Source organism: Stigmatopora nigra, chromosome 22 (assembly GCF_051989575.1).
Source record: "Stigmatopora nigra isolate UIUO_SnigA chromosome 22, RoL_Snig_1.1, whole genome shotgun sequence".
Classification (NCBI taxonomy): Eukaryota; Metazoa; Chordata; class Actinopteri; order Syngnathiformes; family Syngnathidae; genus Stigmatopora; species Stigmatopora nigra.
Genome location: NC_135529.1, coordinates 5,417,209 through 5,431,299, shown reverse-complemented (window position 1 = coordinate 5,431,299; position 14,091 = coordinate 5,417,209). Strand labels below are relative to the sequence as shown.

The 14,091-nt window shown below is 42.2% G+C and overlaps 3 protein-coding genes across 3 annotated transcripts; 1 reads left to right on the top strand and 2 right to left on the bottom strand.

Annotated features, from left to right (window-relative positions):
• Positions 1-25: 25 nt before the first annotated feature.
• Positions 26-6,731, bottom strand: LOC144215445 (spliceosome associated factor 3, U4/U6 recycling protein-like). The gene is made up of 19 exons (XM_077744381.1): positions 6,338-6,731; positions 5,430-5,556; positions 5,252-5,356; positions 4,985-5,169; positions 4,690-4,795; positions 4,350-4,474; positions 4,106-4,261; positions 3,842-3,980; positions 3,655-3,762; positions 3,489-3,566; positions 3,353-3,411; positions 3,140-3,249; positions 2,963-3,075; positions 2,811-2,887; positions 2,305-2,476; positions 1,695-2,143; positions 1,396-1,548; positions 1,048-1,238; positions 26-961 (listed from the first exon to the last, which is right to left on the bottom strand). The coding sequence occupies exons 1-19, from the start codon at positions 6,530-6,532 to the stop codon at positions 799-801; spliced, it is 2,811 nt and encodes a 936-aa protein (XP_077600507.1). The 5' UTR covers positions 6,533-6,731; the 3' UTR covers positions 26-798.
• On the top strand, positions 6,283-8,240 carry LOC144215448 (iron-sulfur cluster assembly scaffold protein IscU-like). Its single transcript, XM_077744384.1, has 5 exons — positions 6,283-6,801; positions 7,281-7,394; positions 7,474-7,584; positions 7,702-7,780; positions 7,853-8,240. The coding sequence occupies exons 1-5, from the start codon at positions 6,712-6,714 to the stop codon at positions 7,939-7,941; spliced, it is 483 nt and encodes a 160-aa protein (XP_077600510.1). The 5' UTR covers positions 6,283-6,711; the 3' UTR covers positions 7,942-8,240.
• Positions 8,241-9,922: 1,682 nt separating this feature from the next.
• Positions 9,923-14,013, bottom strand: LOC144215485 (uncharacterized). The gene is made up of 2 exons (XM_077744455.1): positions 13,035-14,013; positions 9,923-11,813 (listed from the first exon to the last, which is right to left on the bottom strand). Exon 2 carries the CDS (start codon positions 11,807-11,809, stop codon positions 11,054-11,056), a length of 756 nt encoding a protein of 251 aa, XP_077600581.1. The 5' UTR covers positions 11,810-11,813; positions 13,035-14,013; the 3' UTR covers positions 9,923-11,053.
• Positions 14,014-14,091: the final 78 nt, after the last annotated feature.

Sequence of the window (14,091 nt, the reverse complement as noted above, 5' to 3'; positions counted from 1 at the left end):
TGCACCAAGAAATAATACCACAGTATCGACCTAAGGTCGGTATTTTTTATTTGATGACTTTTTAACTTTCAAAACACAGGACATGATTATCAAATCACATACTAACCACGACCTTTTGATGAATTTAAACACTGACAAGGTATTTACAATCTATAAAACAGAATGAACAAAATGTATTTCATTAATCAGGCCACAGCGGTGAGAAATTTATATAGCTTGTATTCCATAATGGGAATGTTAAAAATTGACTTATATGAAGAGAAGGTTGATGACCTTACACAAATGTAATTTACATCTTAAATTGGGAGCTAATTTCACCATTAATTACATGACCGGACTTGAGGAGACAGTCTGCCAGTTATTTTATTATTCCTTTGAAATTATGACATTTTACGCAGAACCAAAAATCTCCCTGGCATGAGGATTTTTTTTTCTTCCACATTTCTGTTACTAGACAACTAAAAGGTACAATAGCATGATCGGGTTCGTAAACACGACGTTTTATGTGTCGTTAATCCGTGTTGCATTGCAATAAAAAAAAGGTTGAAGTTGGAGACGTCTACAATTTTACAAACAATGTATTTACACGTCTATTTTACACGTATTGAATAAAAAACGAACAAAGACGGAAGAAGTAAAAATGACATGGGCGAAAGGGTCTGCTGAGGGCAGCGTCTCTGCAGTTAAGGCAATCTCGCAGAAACAATGACGAGATGGCTGACAATTGCAGAAAGTCAAAGTCGCACATATCTTATTGGGAAGGAACGGCACGATGGCTCCTGGGGCGTAATCATCCTTTCACTTCTTAAGAAGCATCTTAGCAAAGTCTGCATTGGACAAAGGCTTTGCACTTTCGTGGCTTTCACCACACGTAGTCCCGTTCTCCACTTTGCTCGTCGGTCCACTTTGGCGATTCAGAGAACGAGGGAGCAATGACAACTGTGTGCGTCCTCTCCCTCTCCTATGAAAACAAAGGGTTTTACGACTTAGACGAGAAAAGCCATAAGCACTCACTGGAGCATTTGAAAGGCCTATTAGTAAACTTACCCGCCGTGGCCCGGGAAAGGGAGAGGCTCTACCGCGTTGGCTCGACTCGGTCCACCGTCTTTGCTCTGGTGGCGACGAGGAGGGTTGCTAATGGCAACAGAGATTTTTTTCCCCTCTATTTCAACGCCGTCCATTTTCAAGACGGCCTGAGACGCTTGGGCTTCGTTTGCAAACTCGACATACGCCAAACCCTGTGGAAGCGAGTTAACAATCACGTAATTGTGCTTCGACTTGGCTGCCATTGACTGTGATGCCGCTAGCTCCTCCCAGTCCTAACTGATCGGACGTCTATCGAGGAGGTCAAAGGTTGTGCTATGAATTAGTTTTAAAAAAGAAACTAAGTCTTACCTTAGGTTTTCCTGAGCGAAACGTGACAAGACGAACTTCTTTAATGGTGCCGTGTTTCTTGCTTATCTCTTCCAGTTGCTCCTTTGTGCAGGAAAATGGCAACCCTTGGATGAAGATTTTGTGTTTTTCCATAGTCGTGTTGTACTTGAATACCTAAAGATGCAGAGAAGGTCTTAGCATGACAAAACACTACAGAAAGCAATCAATCTAAGCGCCTAACATTGTTTATTTTGTATGGAGTATTGGGTCGGCCAGGTATTAGATTCAGTGAGAAACATTTGACTGTAATTCACAAGTACCTTGAAGTCCGGGTTCCTGGTCTTGTCGACGCAAGGCGACACAAACACAGGCCTGCCATCCACCTCCTGTCTGTCCAGTTTTAGGGCTTTGGTGACAGATTCCAAGCCTTCGAACTGCACGTAGCCGTAGCCCTTAAAAGTCCCTTTGTTGCTAGAGATGAGACGAATCTGTTTAATGGGTCCGCACGTCTCAAAGAGTGTCCTGAGCTTGTCCTCGGGCTCTTGCAGCGTGTATGACAGGTTGCTGACGAACACGCTGCTGTCATCGTTCCGAAGCTCGCTTTTATCGTCGCTTTCCTTCTGGGCATTAGCCTGCTGGGCTTTGGGCATTGAAGGTGCAGAACCTTTATAGCCAGGAGGAGCTTTCTTCCCAATGTGTGCCATCTCAGTCTCCATGTGTTCATCTCTGCTTTGCTCTCCATTTCCTCTGTGCCGTTTAGGAGCTTGTTCTATGAACAACAAGAGAAAACAATCAAGTTTTTGTTCCTGAATGCTCATCTCTCAGTATCATTGATGGCGCTGGACATTCAATCCATTATGACTGGGAGGACTGGCATTGACAGTTCGCTGCCAGCCAGCAATGTGTTGAATGAGAGCTTTCCCAATTTACCTGCATTGGCAATCCACTCATCCTGCTCGAGTCCATGCTCCGCTTTCCTTTTCTCTGCAAATGGAGCCCTCTTTTGAACCTTCTTCTGAGTCTTCTTCTCTGCCCTGGATTTCCGTCTCTGCTCAATTTGTTCCTCCTCTTGCTGAACCTGAACAGCTTCTTTTTCTGCCACCTAACAGACAATGCAAAAGATGGTCATTAAAGTGAAGAGAAAAAGTACTAGATTTTCCCTTTTTAACAATCGGGTGAAGACAATTTTAAACCTGTAAAAGCGGTCTAATGACTCACACCAAAACGGAAATTCATTATCTAACTGCACTAGGTCTCCAAAAACTTATTATCAATGATGGCCTTGCCATGAGAATAAAACTGCCAAATTTCATTCACATCTTATCAAAATAGGTGAATGAATATACCAAGTAAAATGAATACTGTGTGAATAGATAAATTCATGTAAATACTGGAGTCACAAGCTGCTTAGAATAATGCCGCCATCTGCTCCAAACCTTTGCTCGTTGTTCTTTGACCCGGTTCAGACGTGTCTCGGTTTTCAGGACAGCCAAGTCCCAGTCCTCCAAAGATCCTGGACGCAAGTATACATAATGAAAATCGGCTCAACAGTCATATTAGTCCATCACACAGGTGAGTGATCACATACCTTCCACTCTTTCAAAGGTGAGCAGGACTTCGCACACATGTTCTGGGTAGTCCGAGGTGCACTGGACTGCTCGGTGAAGCGCTTTTCGACAGTGAACGGAATCGCCATAAGCTCTGGAAAGAAAAGTTGTCAAGTTGGTTGGATAAAGTACTTTTAACATGGCATGAGCTTACTGACTTTTCGAGGTTATAGTATTCCAGCCACATGTTGGCATATCTGGCGTTCCCTTTTGTCATGATGCTGTCCCACAGTTCTCTCGCTTTTTGGATGTTTTTACAATGCAGAGCCTGAGAAGATGACAAAGCAAAGGATTTTAGGACCAAACTCGTAGGGACTGACACGCCAATATGGCCAAAACAGAAAAACAATTGCTGCAAGGACAGTGCTTACCTCTATCCTTGCCCAAATCTGCATTAGGTTACAGGAAGGGTCTCCACTTTCCCCAAACCCTAACGTCATGACACAATGAGTAAACTAGAAATGCACGTTGAGTTCTAATAGAACAACTGATTGGAAATCCACTTACTTTCTTCCACATCTTGTTTTATGTAGTCCAGACAGCGGGTAAAGGATCCTCGTAGCTCCTCCAACTCTTTACTTGACTCTGTAATCGATAGGGGGGAAAAAAAAGATACATGAGAATGTTTCCAAATCCAAAAACAAGCGGCAAATTCTACCAGAGCTTCTCTCACCTTGGCTGAAATCGACACGTCTCCTGAGGTAGTCGAGGTAAACTTGCCAGATCTCCACATAATCCGTAGCTTGAATGAACCCGGCGTTCAAAGCCTTTTCAAACAAATCTGTTCAAAACGCAAGGGTCACTGTTAGTAGCCATTCGCAAAACGTAGACAAATGTGTTAATGAGTTTAAAATATTTGCCTGAAATGGTTTGATGAGAGCATCCGTGTCTCTCTTGAGCCTGCAAATAGCATTTCCACAGACCCATAGTCCACGGGCAGTTTCTGACAGCACGATCGTGGGTTGAAAGAACCAGATCTTTGATTTTTAGTTGACGGTCCTGGGAGGTCAAAGACAATACAGAAACTGAATACGACTGGAGCAAAAGTAATCTGATGAGCAATGACGATACTGGATGAACAACTACCGAGCACATTTATCAATGACCGCCAATGAAATACTCACAAGATATGTGGTGTATTTTGCCCACATGTCCGGTACCAGGCAATTTTCAACCAGAGTCCGCTCAAACGCCATCTGGATCCGGGCCGGGTCCCCCTCCTTCGTTTCAAAGTCAATGTACGCCTGATACTCGGCCAATTTTGGCGTCTCTGCCACCAGCTGTGATGACAAAACCCAAAGGAAGGCATTCACAGATGGGTGACCAGGCAAATACATCAGCACTGACTCCTCATTGGCGATTGCTCACCAGCGACTCTTCCAAAGGCTTGTACTTCTCCTTCTGCTGCAAAGCACTTTTATACAGATACAAGACTTTTTCAGATGTCTCTTGGTCGGACCATTCTTCATACTCGGCATAGGTTGCCTCCATATCTGAGGGAACGTAACGTCAATGTCATTACAATCGCTGCAATTTGTTGAAGGCATTCTAAAAAGGGATTGTGACAATTGTCGTGCAACAAACTAAATTATGTTTTAACGCGAGTCATGTACATTTCTTCAGGCTGGGCCAACCCACACAAAAGAGACTGTCACTCATTTTTACACCACCCCATCTGGAGCGATGGAGCAGAAAAGGGCAGCCTTACCCATTAAGGGAAGGCCTAGCTGGCGGCGAAACAGCGTATGGATGCGCTGAAGCTGCTTGTTCAGCTGCTCCTGCTCCTCGGGGCTGGGAATTTTGCCAGGAGGAGGCTGAAAGAAAAGACAATAGAGAGGATGAGTAACACCAGCAAATGCCTACAAGAAAAGTAAGCTCATTTAAATGCGCTAACAAAATGAAATGTCCTTGATGCGAGGCCATGGAGGGCAATATGAACCTCCGCCCAGTGGGATACATTAGTCTTAAATAGAAATATTGTTGAAAATGAAGACAAAACTGACCTGTACTGTGGCCAAAATCACATTCTCAAATTCTCTGTACGCCTCCCACACTGTTTGCCCTTTAGTCATGTGAAGCCCAACAGCTGTGATGGCTCTCTCGAAGATGGTCCTCACCCGTTCAATGCCGCCGGGCGATCCCATGCCACCGATAGAATACTGAGCATATTCCAGCCAGATGTCTGGACCTGAGCGTTGAGACAAAACAATGAATTTTAGGATTGTGTTTGAGCCAGATATCCCATCTTGGGTTTGCCAGGATGCACTCACAAAGATAGTCTTTAACAGCTCTTTCAAAAAGCTCGTTCACTCTTTCTCGGTTTGGTTCTTCTTCAGTCATACGAATCTCATCCTTGAGCCAATCGAGCCAGATCTCTGTTGGATTGCGCACAAAAGTCAGTAAAATTCCTACTCTTTTTTTTTACCTGAGGTGCAGATAGAAACCAACCTTCTGTGAGAGGAAAAAGTTCACTCATCTTCTGTCTGGCCTTTCGCAGCCGGAGAAGCTCCCCCTCATGTTTCAGTAGTTTGATGAGATCAACGTGGCAGTTGTAGTCAAAGGCGTTGATCGATAACTAGAAAATATAGGGAGAGTAGATTGAAATGTGACATCTGAATGATTTTGAATTCATGCTTTCTTTGTTGGTGGAGTTTTCTGCTGTGCATCACACAGAGAAACAGATCACACAAGTGCAGGCATGCGACAAGAGATGACTGGGTGAGAGCATTTCCCCTTAATGCACAAACAAGGTTTTCATCAAGTGCATTGCAGTGGAAACAGTCATGTTTAACAATGTGAACATTTTTGATGACTTTTATAATATCTTGAGATCTTTACCTCAACAGATGTCTAAGTTATAACCCAAGACTATATGGTATTTGTTTTCAAATTAGCTGAGGGCATATCAATATATATTTATTTTAAGACAAAAAAAGAGTAATGACAGTTTTCAGCATTGACATCAATGCAACATTGTTTGTTATTGACCACTATGAAAATACTCTTTGATGATCATCAAGGATTTATGTAAAAGATTAATAGATTTTTTTGCGCATATGAGACTTTATTTCCTATGTTCTTGCTGGGTGGCAAACACTTTGAGCCAGATATTAAGGATGAGATAGCTCACAATTAAGACGGAAGAATCTGGAAATGAGAATCCGACTTTATTTCAACTCGTACCATTATTTACAACGAAAAACGTGGCGTAGTATGAGCTAAGATCGCGTGACAAAAATTACGTCGCGCCCAGAAGGGAGTGACACAACTTGATCTAACAATTGTTTGCGATTGTTTGGCACTCATTCATTCGCCCGCCTTAGCTTCTCGGCTAACATCGGGAAATTAAGAGTTACCTGCTCTTCCAATCGTTGTATTTCGGCTTCATTTTCCTTCTCGTCTTCTGACGTCTCATCATCGTCGTCTGAATCGTCGACTCCCATGCCTTGATCGCCATCGCTTTCCGATTCCAATTCTCGCTCGTCCATCGCAGCGTCGTCCTCCTCCATAGCTTGCAAATGCGTAGACTCTGCGTCGCTCTCCGCTGCCATGTTGGAAAGGCTGTCTGCCTGGTAACAAGTCCAAACAGCCACCCGCTCCAGAGCTGTAACACCAAACACCAGCCGCTAGTCGGCGCTGCAACTCCTTTCCACACGTCTTCCGTGTTTGTCAACAAATCTCCTGTACTCGTGTTCACTCGTGCAATTTCGGAACTGTTCGGTTTCTGAACATGGCGATGGCCTTACGAAAGTCTTCGTTGTTGTTGAACACAAGGTTGCTGTCATCGGAGCTCCAAATCGTCTCATCCTACCACAAGAAGGTAACCTAATGGATCTTTTGGAGACATTTTGTAATTATTGCGACCAAACTATGTCTTGTTTTTGCACAACCGCGTGCTGTCCCAGTATCCGTGTTTTAGCATTTCATCAATTTCCAGTTAAAGGTCATTGCCATAGCACGACAATTTAAACGATTGCGTTATAGTTTGTACTTCCTCCCCTTAACGAAGGACGTTTCTGCATTAGTAGTAGTTAGAAAACTTCCCCAGATCATCTTGTTGCTACAAGAAGCATCCAGTAGATCTAATAGTGTTAGTAGTGCAGTACATTGCTTATCTAATAAAACTAGAGATCGCCATAGAACAAACCAAAAGTGGCACTGCAATTTGGACCCCCAAAAAACAATATATAGTGACGCAGTGTGTGTCATTGACAGCGAGGATATGCCAAGGTTCATTGAAAGTCATTCTTAGTCTGCAAACTGAAGGTAATAAGCCCCAATATGTGTTTCTTTCTGAAGGTGGTGGATCACTACGAAAACCCAAGAAATGTGGGATCATTGGATAAAAATGCCAAAAATGTGGGGACTGGTTTAGTGGGTGCACCAGCCTGTGGTGACGTTATGAAACTCCAGGTTAGTACAGAAGTCTAAAGTCTACTTTAATGAAGGTCACTTGTTAAACAGATCAAGCACTAATTTGTCTTATCCCCAGGTGGAAGTCGATGAAAACGGTAAGATCTTGGATGCCAAATTTAAGACATTTGGTTGTGGATCAGCCATTGCTTCCAGCTCTCTGGCTACCGAGTGGGTGAAAGGGAAGTCTGTGAGTGTACAAAGAATCAAACATTCGGAAAAACATTTCTGTACTCCTTAACAAATGACATGTCAAATCCATTGAAACCATTCAAATGAATTGTCCTAATTTTTATTGTCACCACAGATTGATGAAGCATTGAGGATCAAGAACACAGACATTGCTAAAGAACTCTGCCTTCCGCCGGTCAAGCTTCATTGTTCCAGTAAGCCAAAACCGTAGTCATTTTTAATTTGACCTTGGTTTGAAATCTGCTCTCTATTATATTATGTTTCAGTGCTCGCAGAAGATGCCATAAAAGCAGCTCTATCGGACTACAGAATAAAGCAAAGCAAGGAGAAGCAGAGTGCTGAAGCCATCAATTAAATGTCCATGTTGGGTCGGTGTACCTCAGGAATGCACCATGTTGTTGTTGGAAGACTCCACGGATTGTTACCTTTCTTCCTTAAAGATCAAAATTCCTTTTCCTGGCTTAAAACAATAGAACGAGATAACAATAACATTTCTGGATGCGTGATGCTACAGTAGTAATAATAGTACCATGCTTCCCATCAATTACTATATAGACAAAGCAATATTTTGGGGAAGTTGAAATTATTAACATTTGTGTTCTATGTGATGGAGATTTTGCAACTGAAAATTAAAGATTATTATAACAACTCAAACATGGTCCTTTTATACTATCAAAAAACATACCTGGGATTTCTGTGGTTACTTTTTCTTTCTTGTCTTGTGTGGTAATGTCTTCCTAAAGTCAAGTAGTGTCCCTGTTGGAGCTGTAGAACCTTCATGAGAATTAGTAATTAAAGCAATATGAGGGGAGGCGCACCATTTAATACAAGACTGCCAGTAGCCAAATAAGCACTGATGAAAGGAGGTTTGGAGTCAACAAAGTAGTATTATTGTTCTTGGTAAACACAGAATGGACTGTTAGTTGGGTAGTCATTTGGGCATCACGAATATTGGAGAACAAAGGTGTTACCCTTGTTGAATGGGTTAGGAATGGCGCATCTTGAATGGTGGTGCTCTCTATGCAGCCTATTTCTTTACCAGGGCTTGGAGTTGAGAAGGACAAAGATGTGTATTTTCCTCTATTAAAGGACGAACAGCCTTTAAATATTGAAATATCCAAGGTTAAGCGCTCATCCAGAACAGTCAAGCCCAAGGACTGAATGCACTTTGCAGAGAGGTCTACATACACCAAAGATGGTGAAAGATTTGTAGGAAGGCTACTCAATTTGTTGCCCTTCAGCAAGAGGACCTGCAACTTCTCCAAGCCTTGAAGTGCACCCGGTTGAATGGCTCGAATGTGATTGTCTTTCAGATCCAATCGGGTAAGGTTCCCCAGCTTCCTCAGGACGCCCAGGGTGATGTAGACGATGCGGTTCTTTTGTAGGCAAAGGACCTCCAGACTGGGAGGAAGCCCTCGGGGGAAGCGGGCCAGCATGTTGTGACTGAGGCTGAGCTCCCGTAGGCCCAGGAAGGGATGGAGCTGGTTGTCCACATTACAGAGCTGGTTTTTGGCCAAGGATAGGACGGTGACGCCAACAGGGAAGGAACGAGGAAGCGACAAAAGGCCCAAAGATTCACACAGAACCAAAAATCCAGGACGAAGACAACAGCAGCCCATGGGACAAAGTGACGCGGCAGTGCAGATGAGCTTGCTGATGCAGAGGAACAGAAAAAACATGCATCTGTATGACATGTCTATTTGCCTGACTCTTACCATTCAACTGTTCAGGCTCACGTCTTCCCAGTGAAAGAAGCAGACTTGTCTTCATGGTCTCCTTTTTAAACGTCCTCTTATTGTTGAAAACTTCAAAGCAGATGCTCATCAAAGATTTAAGATGATTCTTTCAGGTGCCGTGTTACCTAATTTGCATTGTTAAAACACAAGTGCTTCTTCTGCTGTTACAAGGCGGGGTTCCTAATAACAGGGGCAGAAACACCACATGTCTTCACGTTTGAGAGAGTCATGCAAGTTGGTTGACCTGCTACCATCTGGTGATGCCTATGAAAGTGAGGGGAGGAAGTTCCATTTTCCACAAATTATTTACAACTTCATTGTGAGAATGTGACCTCTGACCCTGCAGCAACTCACCTTTCAGATTCACCTTTCCTTCTTGACCCTCCTCCACATCTTTGATCTGTAGACCACACCTACACTCTAGTCGTACCAATCATTTTCAAGTATTCTACTCATAGGGAATCCCCCTATATGTGCATCTATGTTTTTCATTTAATATTTAGCTTTTCCGTGCAAAACATTCATTTCAACTTTAAATACTGTTTGTTTCTCAGAATGTATTTAAAGACAATTTTATTTCATTTATTTTAGCAATATACATGGCTTTATGTTTTTATTTATTTTGCAATATATAAAAAAAAATCAAAACACATACAAATATGACTTTTGGACAATGTGCACATATTTATCTGTGTTCTAATAGATGAAATAAAAGTGTCAATCGAGAAATATTTTAAAATAGACATTGCATTTAATTGCAACGTGCAACACCAAAAAAATTCAAAATTTTCAAGTTGAATTGTTTTGATGGCATTTACAGCATGACATTATGAGGAGATTCCTCTGTCTTAGCAGGCATGTGTATACACTATTTTCATATTTATATTAGGCAAACATAAGAAAACACTGGCTGAAAAAAGTATGCTTAAAATGTAATACATAATGTATATATCACTTTTATCATTTTAGTCAAGCTAATGCAGTACATACAATTTTGAACTTAATTTAAAGCGCTTAAATATGCATCAGAAGTGAAGACGGACAAATTTGAAAATTAAGTATAGAAAATAAAGCTTCAAAACGATGGGAAATAAACCATCAGGTTTTGAGAAGAGAAAGAAAGAGAAGAGAAATACACCGTGCTAAAAGAAAATAATTAAAATGCCGCTTTGTGATAAGACCCTCTCCTCCTTGTACAACTCTACATTTGGTTAAAGTGGCTGATTACTTCTTCATATTTTTGCATATCTTTCGTTTCTAGTATATTGTACAAATCTCTAAATTCACTTAGTCCACATAGACCAGGGGTGGCCAATCCAGTCCTCAAGGGCCGCTGTGGGTGCAGGTTTTTGTTCCAACCGATTCAGCACAGACACTTTGACTAATGAGATTTCTGCAGAAAACAAGAAGCACCTGACTGCCATCCAATGATTGCACTTGTAGGACACCAGATTGGTGAAAACCAGCACCCACTGCAGCCTTTGGTGGAAAAGTTTGGACACCCCTGACATTGACTAACCTAATGTTATGCTTTGTCAATATTAGTGAGACACTATTAGAACTTGATTTCTTCAAAGCCCATTGGAATATTTATTCCCATTCTTGATTCCACCTTAACGTTAATTTACAAAACCAAGTACTAGATATCGAATAAAGGCAGTAACGACTTTCCACGATTTCCTCCATGTTGGGTCAACGCAATCCAAGTAGCGGGACTGAGCAAGAGCTCACCTAGTAGTGGGACTTCTTCAGGTGGCAGGTGCATGCAGGCTGACTGGATGTGTGCTGCACCTCCTCCCTACGCATCATGGGCTCTTTGTACCTGGGCTCCTCTCTGCGTTTCTCCACTTCCTCCACATCCCTGGCCTTTCTCACCTCCTGGCGTGGTGAAGCCCTGACGTCCCTGCCTCTCTCTCCTATCAGAGCCTTGGAAGGCACGCGTTGGGTCTTGGGCGAACCATTGCTTTGCATCTGAACCCTCTTGACATGGTCCACGGCGTACGGCCTCTCCTGGAACTCCTGAGGCATTCTATGAACAGTGTGCATGGCTGGTTTCTCCGCCACGTGCTTCCCGGGGGCTTGAGGAGGAACCTTGTAGGCCTCCAGCTTTTTCTTCTGACTCATAGCGGAAGCGCAGCAGATGATGAAGACCATGACGATGAGGAGGGAGGTCACAATCACAATAATGAGAAGATTATCCTCCAGAAAGTCCACCACTCTGGTGAGGACAAAGTCCTTCAGACGGATGATGGTCGTGGTGATGGTGTTGGTGAGAGTGGGCGTGTCCGAAGCTTCCGGATTACGAGTGGTGGCGCTGACTTGAACCGGCGCACGGGTGGAGAAGAAATTTGGGAAGAGGAACTCCAAGGCGTCGTCGCCGCTACCATCCATGGATGCGTTGTAGAACATGGGCGCGCCACGGACCACACCGCAGCACAGTGACAACAGGGTCACCACGGCCATGGGGAGAAGCAAGCGGGATGGCATCTTCCTGCAATATCAATAACATGATTAAGTACCATGCAAATTGGAAAAGGGTCAAATGACACCAGCCAATCGCATGGGCTAAGGAGAAAGTGCTGGAGTACCAATGACCCAACACAAACATATTTAAATTTAAACCCATTATGGATTACCTAAAAAGGTAAGATGACACTCTATAGGTCCTAGCCCTGGAAAAAAAAACCTGTCATCATCTGTAATCATAACTAGAGGTTAGCACCTTTCTTCAGGTTTTCTTCTATATTTTCATCTGGCAGTAGATCTATTTTAGCCAACAGCAGAGCCATTACTTATTTGGGGTGGAGGCAGTAAGTTTGGTACTGCAGGCCTTATAATTTGGAGAGGAGGGAGAAGCCGCCCATCCACCACACGAAAGCAAGCAGGAAGTTAAGAGTCCAGATTGTGTACAGAGGCGTAGGACACCATTGGCTCCGGCCTCTATATTTACTGTGGGCACCAGCTGCTGTGGGCTGGTGCACACATAGAAGAATGTTAACTTCAAAATCATTTAAATATCATTTGCCGAATAAACCTTGCTTTTCACCCGTCATGGTGAAGATCAGCAAAGAAAATGAGAACCTCATTAAATGAGTAATGGGCATTTTAAAATAAAGAATTCTTCTTAGTGTAAGTGGGCCTCCCTGTGTGGTCATGTAGATAGATACATGCAGCCAGATGGTTCAACTGTAGGACTAGCCTTCACCTTCAATCACCATAATTAGAGCCATAATTATGTTAAATACATGATGGCCGTGAGTCCACACTGCATTTTACTGACATGCAGTTCATATAGACTTGAATCATGCATTAAGTAACTGAATACAACTCATTTATATTATTGCTATTTGGATTAAAAAGGCAATAAGTTAACATTTTGCATCATGGTAGGATCTTAAAATATACTTACAACACATGGGCTATGCTGTTTAGCTGATTTTGTAACTAACTAAATGCTCATCAGAAAAAAATGTTATCTAATATACAAAGCATAAAAATGATACAAAACACAAAATACAACAATTATTTCAGCAGACTTGCATGTACTTATATACTTGCATGTATGTATATACTAAACTGGAAAGTTACTTGGAAAATTTGCATTAACATTGATTTTAGTAAGCAGAAAAACTGACAAAACAGTGAAACTCATTAAACTGAATACATTCTATGCCTGAAAATTGAAAATAGTAATAAAAACATGAATGCTTACCTAGATTATGCCGAAGCAGGACCACAGTGAGCTGAGGGCAGAGCAGAGGAAAAGGGCAACGCAAATGTGGAGGAACAGAGGAGGAGGGTTTCCCAGCATTCCTGTTATAGTGAAAGACTTTTTTTAAACCACTCTGGAAAGTGATGTCCATCCCTATTTTCAGCTATCCCTCCCATGTTCTTTCCTCCTCAACTTCATGAACTGTTTGAGACTGCGGGGCGCCGTAAAATGCGAAAATTGATGATTTTTAAGGCCCATTTCTGACAGGTGCCCTAAAAATGTTTTGCAATCTGGAATCACCAATCACAATTAGGGCCCGAATCGCCTTGTAAAGGCCTTTTTTCGTGTTTACTTTTCCCTCCCTCTTACGATAAAAGGAATACTAACTAACTACTTCCCTGAATTGAACACATACTTCAACTAGAATACTCAATAGTAAATCATTTTACTACTGGACTAAGTGTACTATATTCATAGTATATCTAGTATTCACAGAGTAATGACAGCAATAGACAATCCAATGCAATTTCAAAGTCAGTCAAAATAGATTGGACACCTATAGATGTCAAAAAGTTACAAAACCTGGTGTGCTTTCTCAAACAAACTAATACGGTATTGCCTGAAAACACTTTAGCCTACATAGACCACGTTGCATTTAGTACATTGAGGCCAATGTTTCAGAGTATTTCAGTCCACAGTGGGCGACTCCCAAATCTTCAGTGCCTCTCTAATTATGCACCCCTTGATTACACCCTGTCTCTGTATAGCGTACATGACCAGTACAACAGGGAGAAAGCAGACCTCCCATCCCAAAACACATGTACAGAGCCGTTATAAAAATTGAAAGTCTTTTAGGAAAGCACTTATTGACGTCTGATTTGACCTTTTCTTTCAATCATTTCTATTTAACATGCAAAAAGCACAATAATATGAAAACATGTAAGAATTCTTCAGCAAATTCATTGCAAAAGCCTGATTTAAAGCATCACTGCCTGACAAGAACCTGTAGATTGCCACTGCAAATCAGATTTATTCCTTGCTAGGATTGGAAGAATGT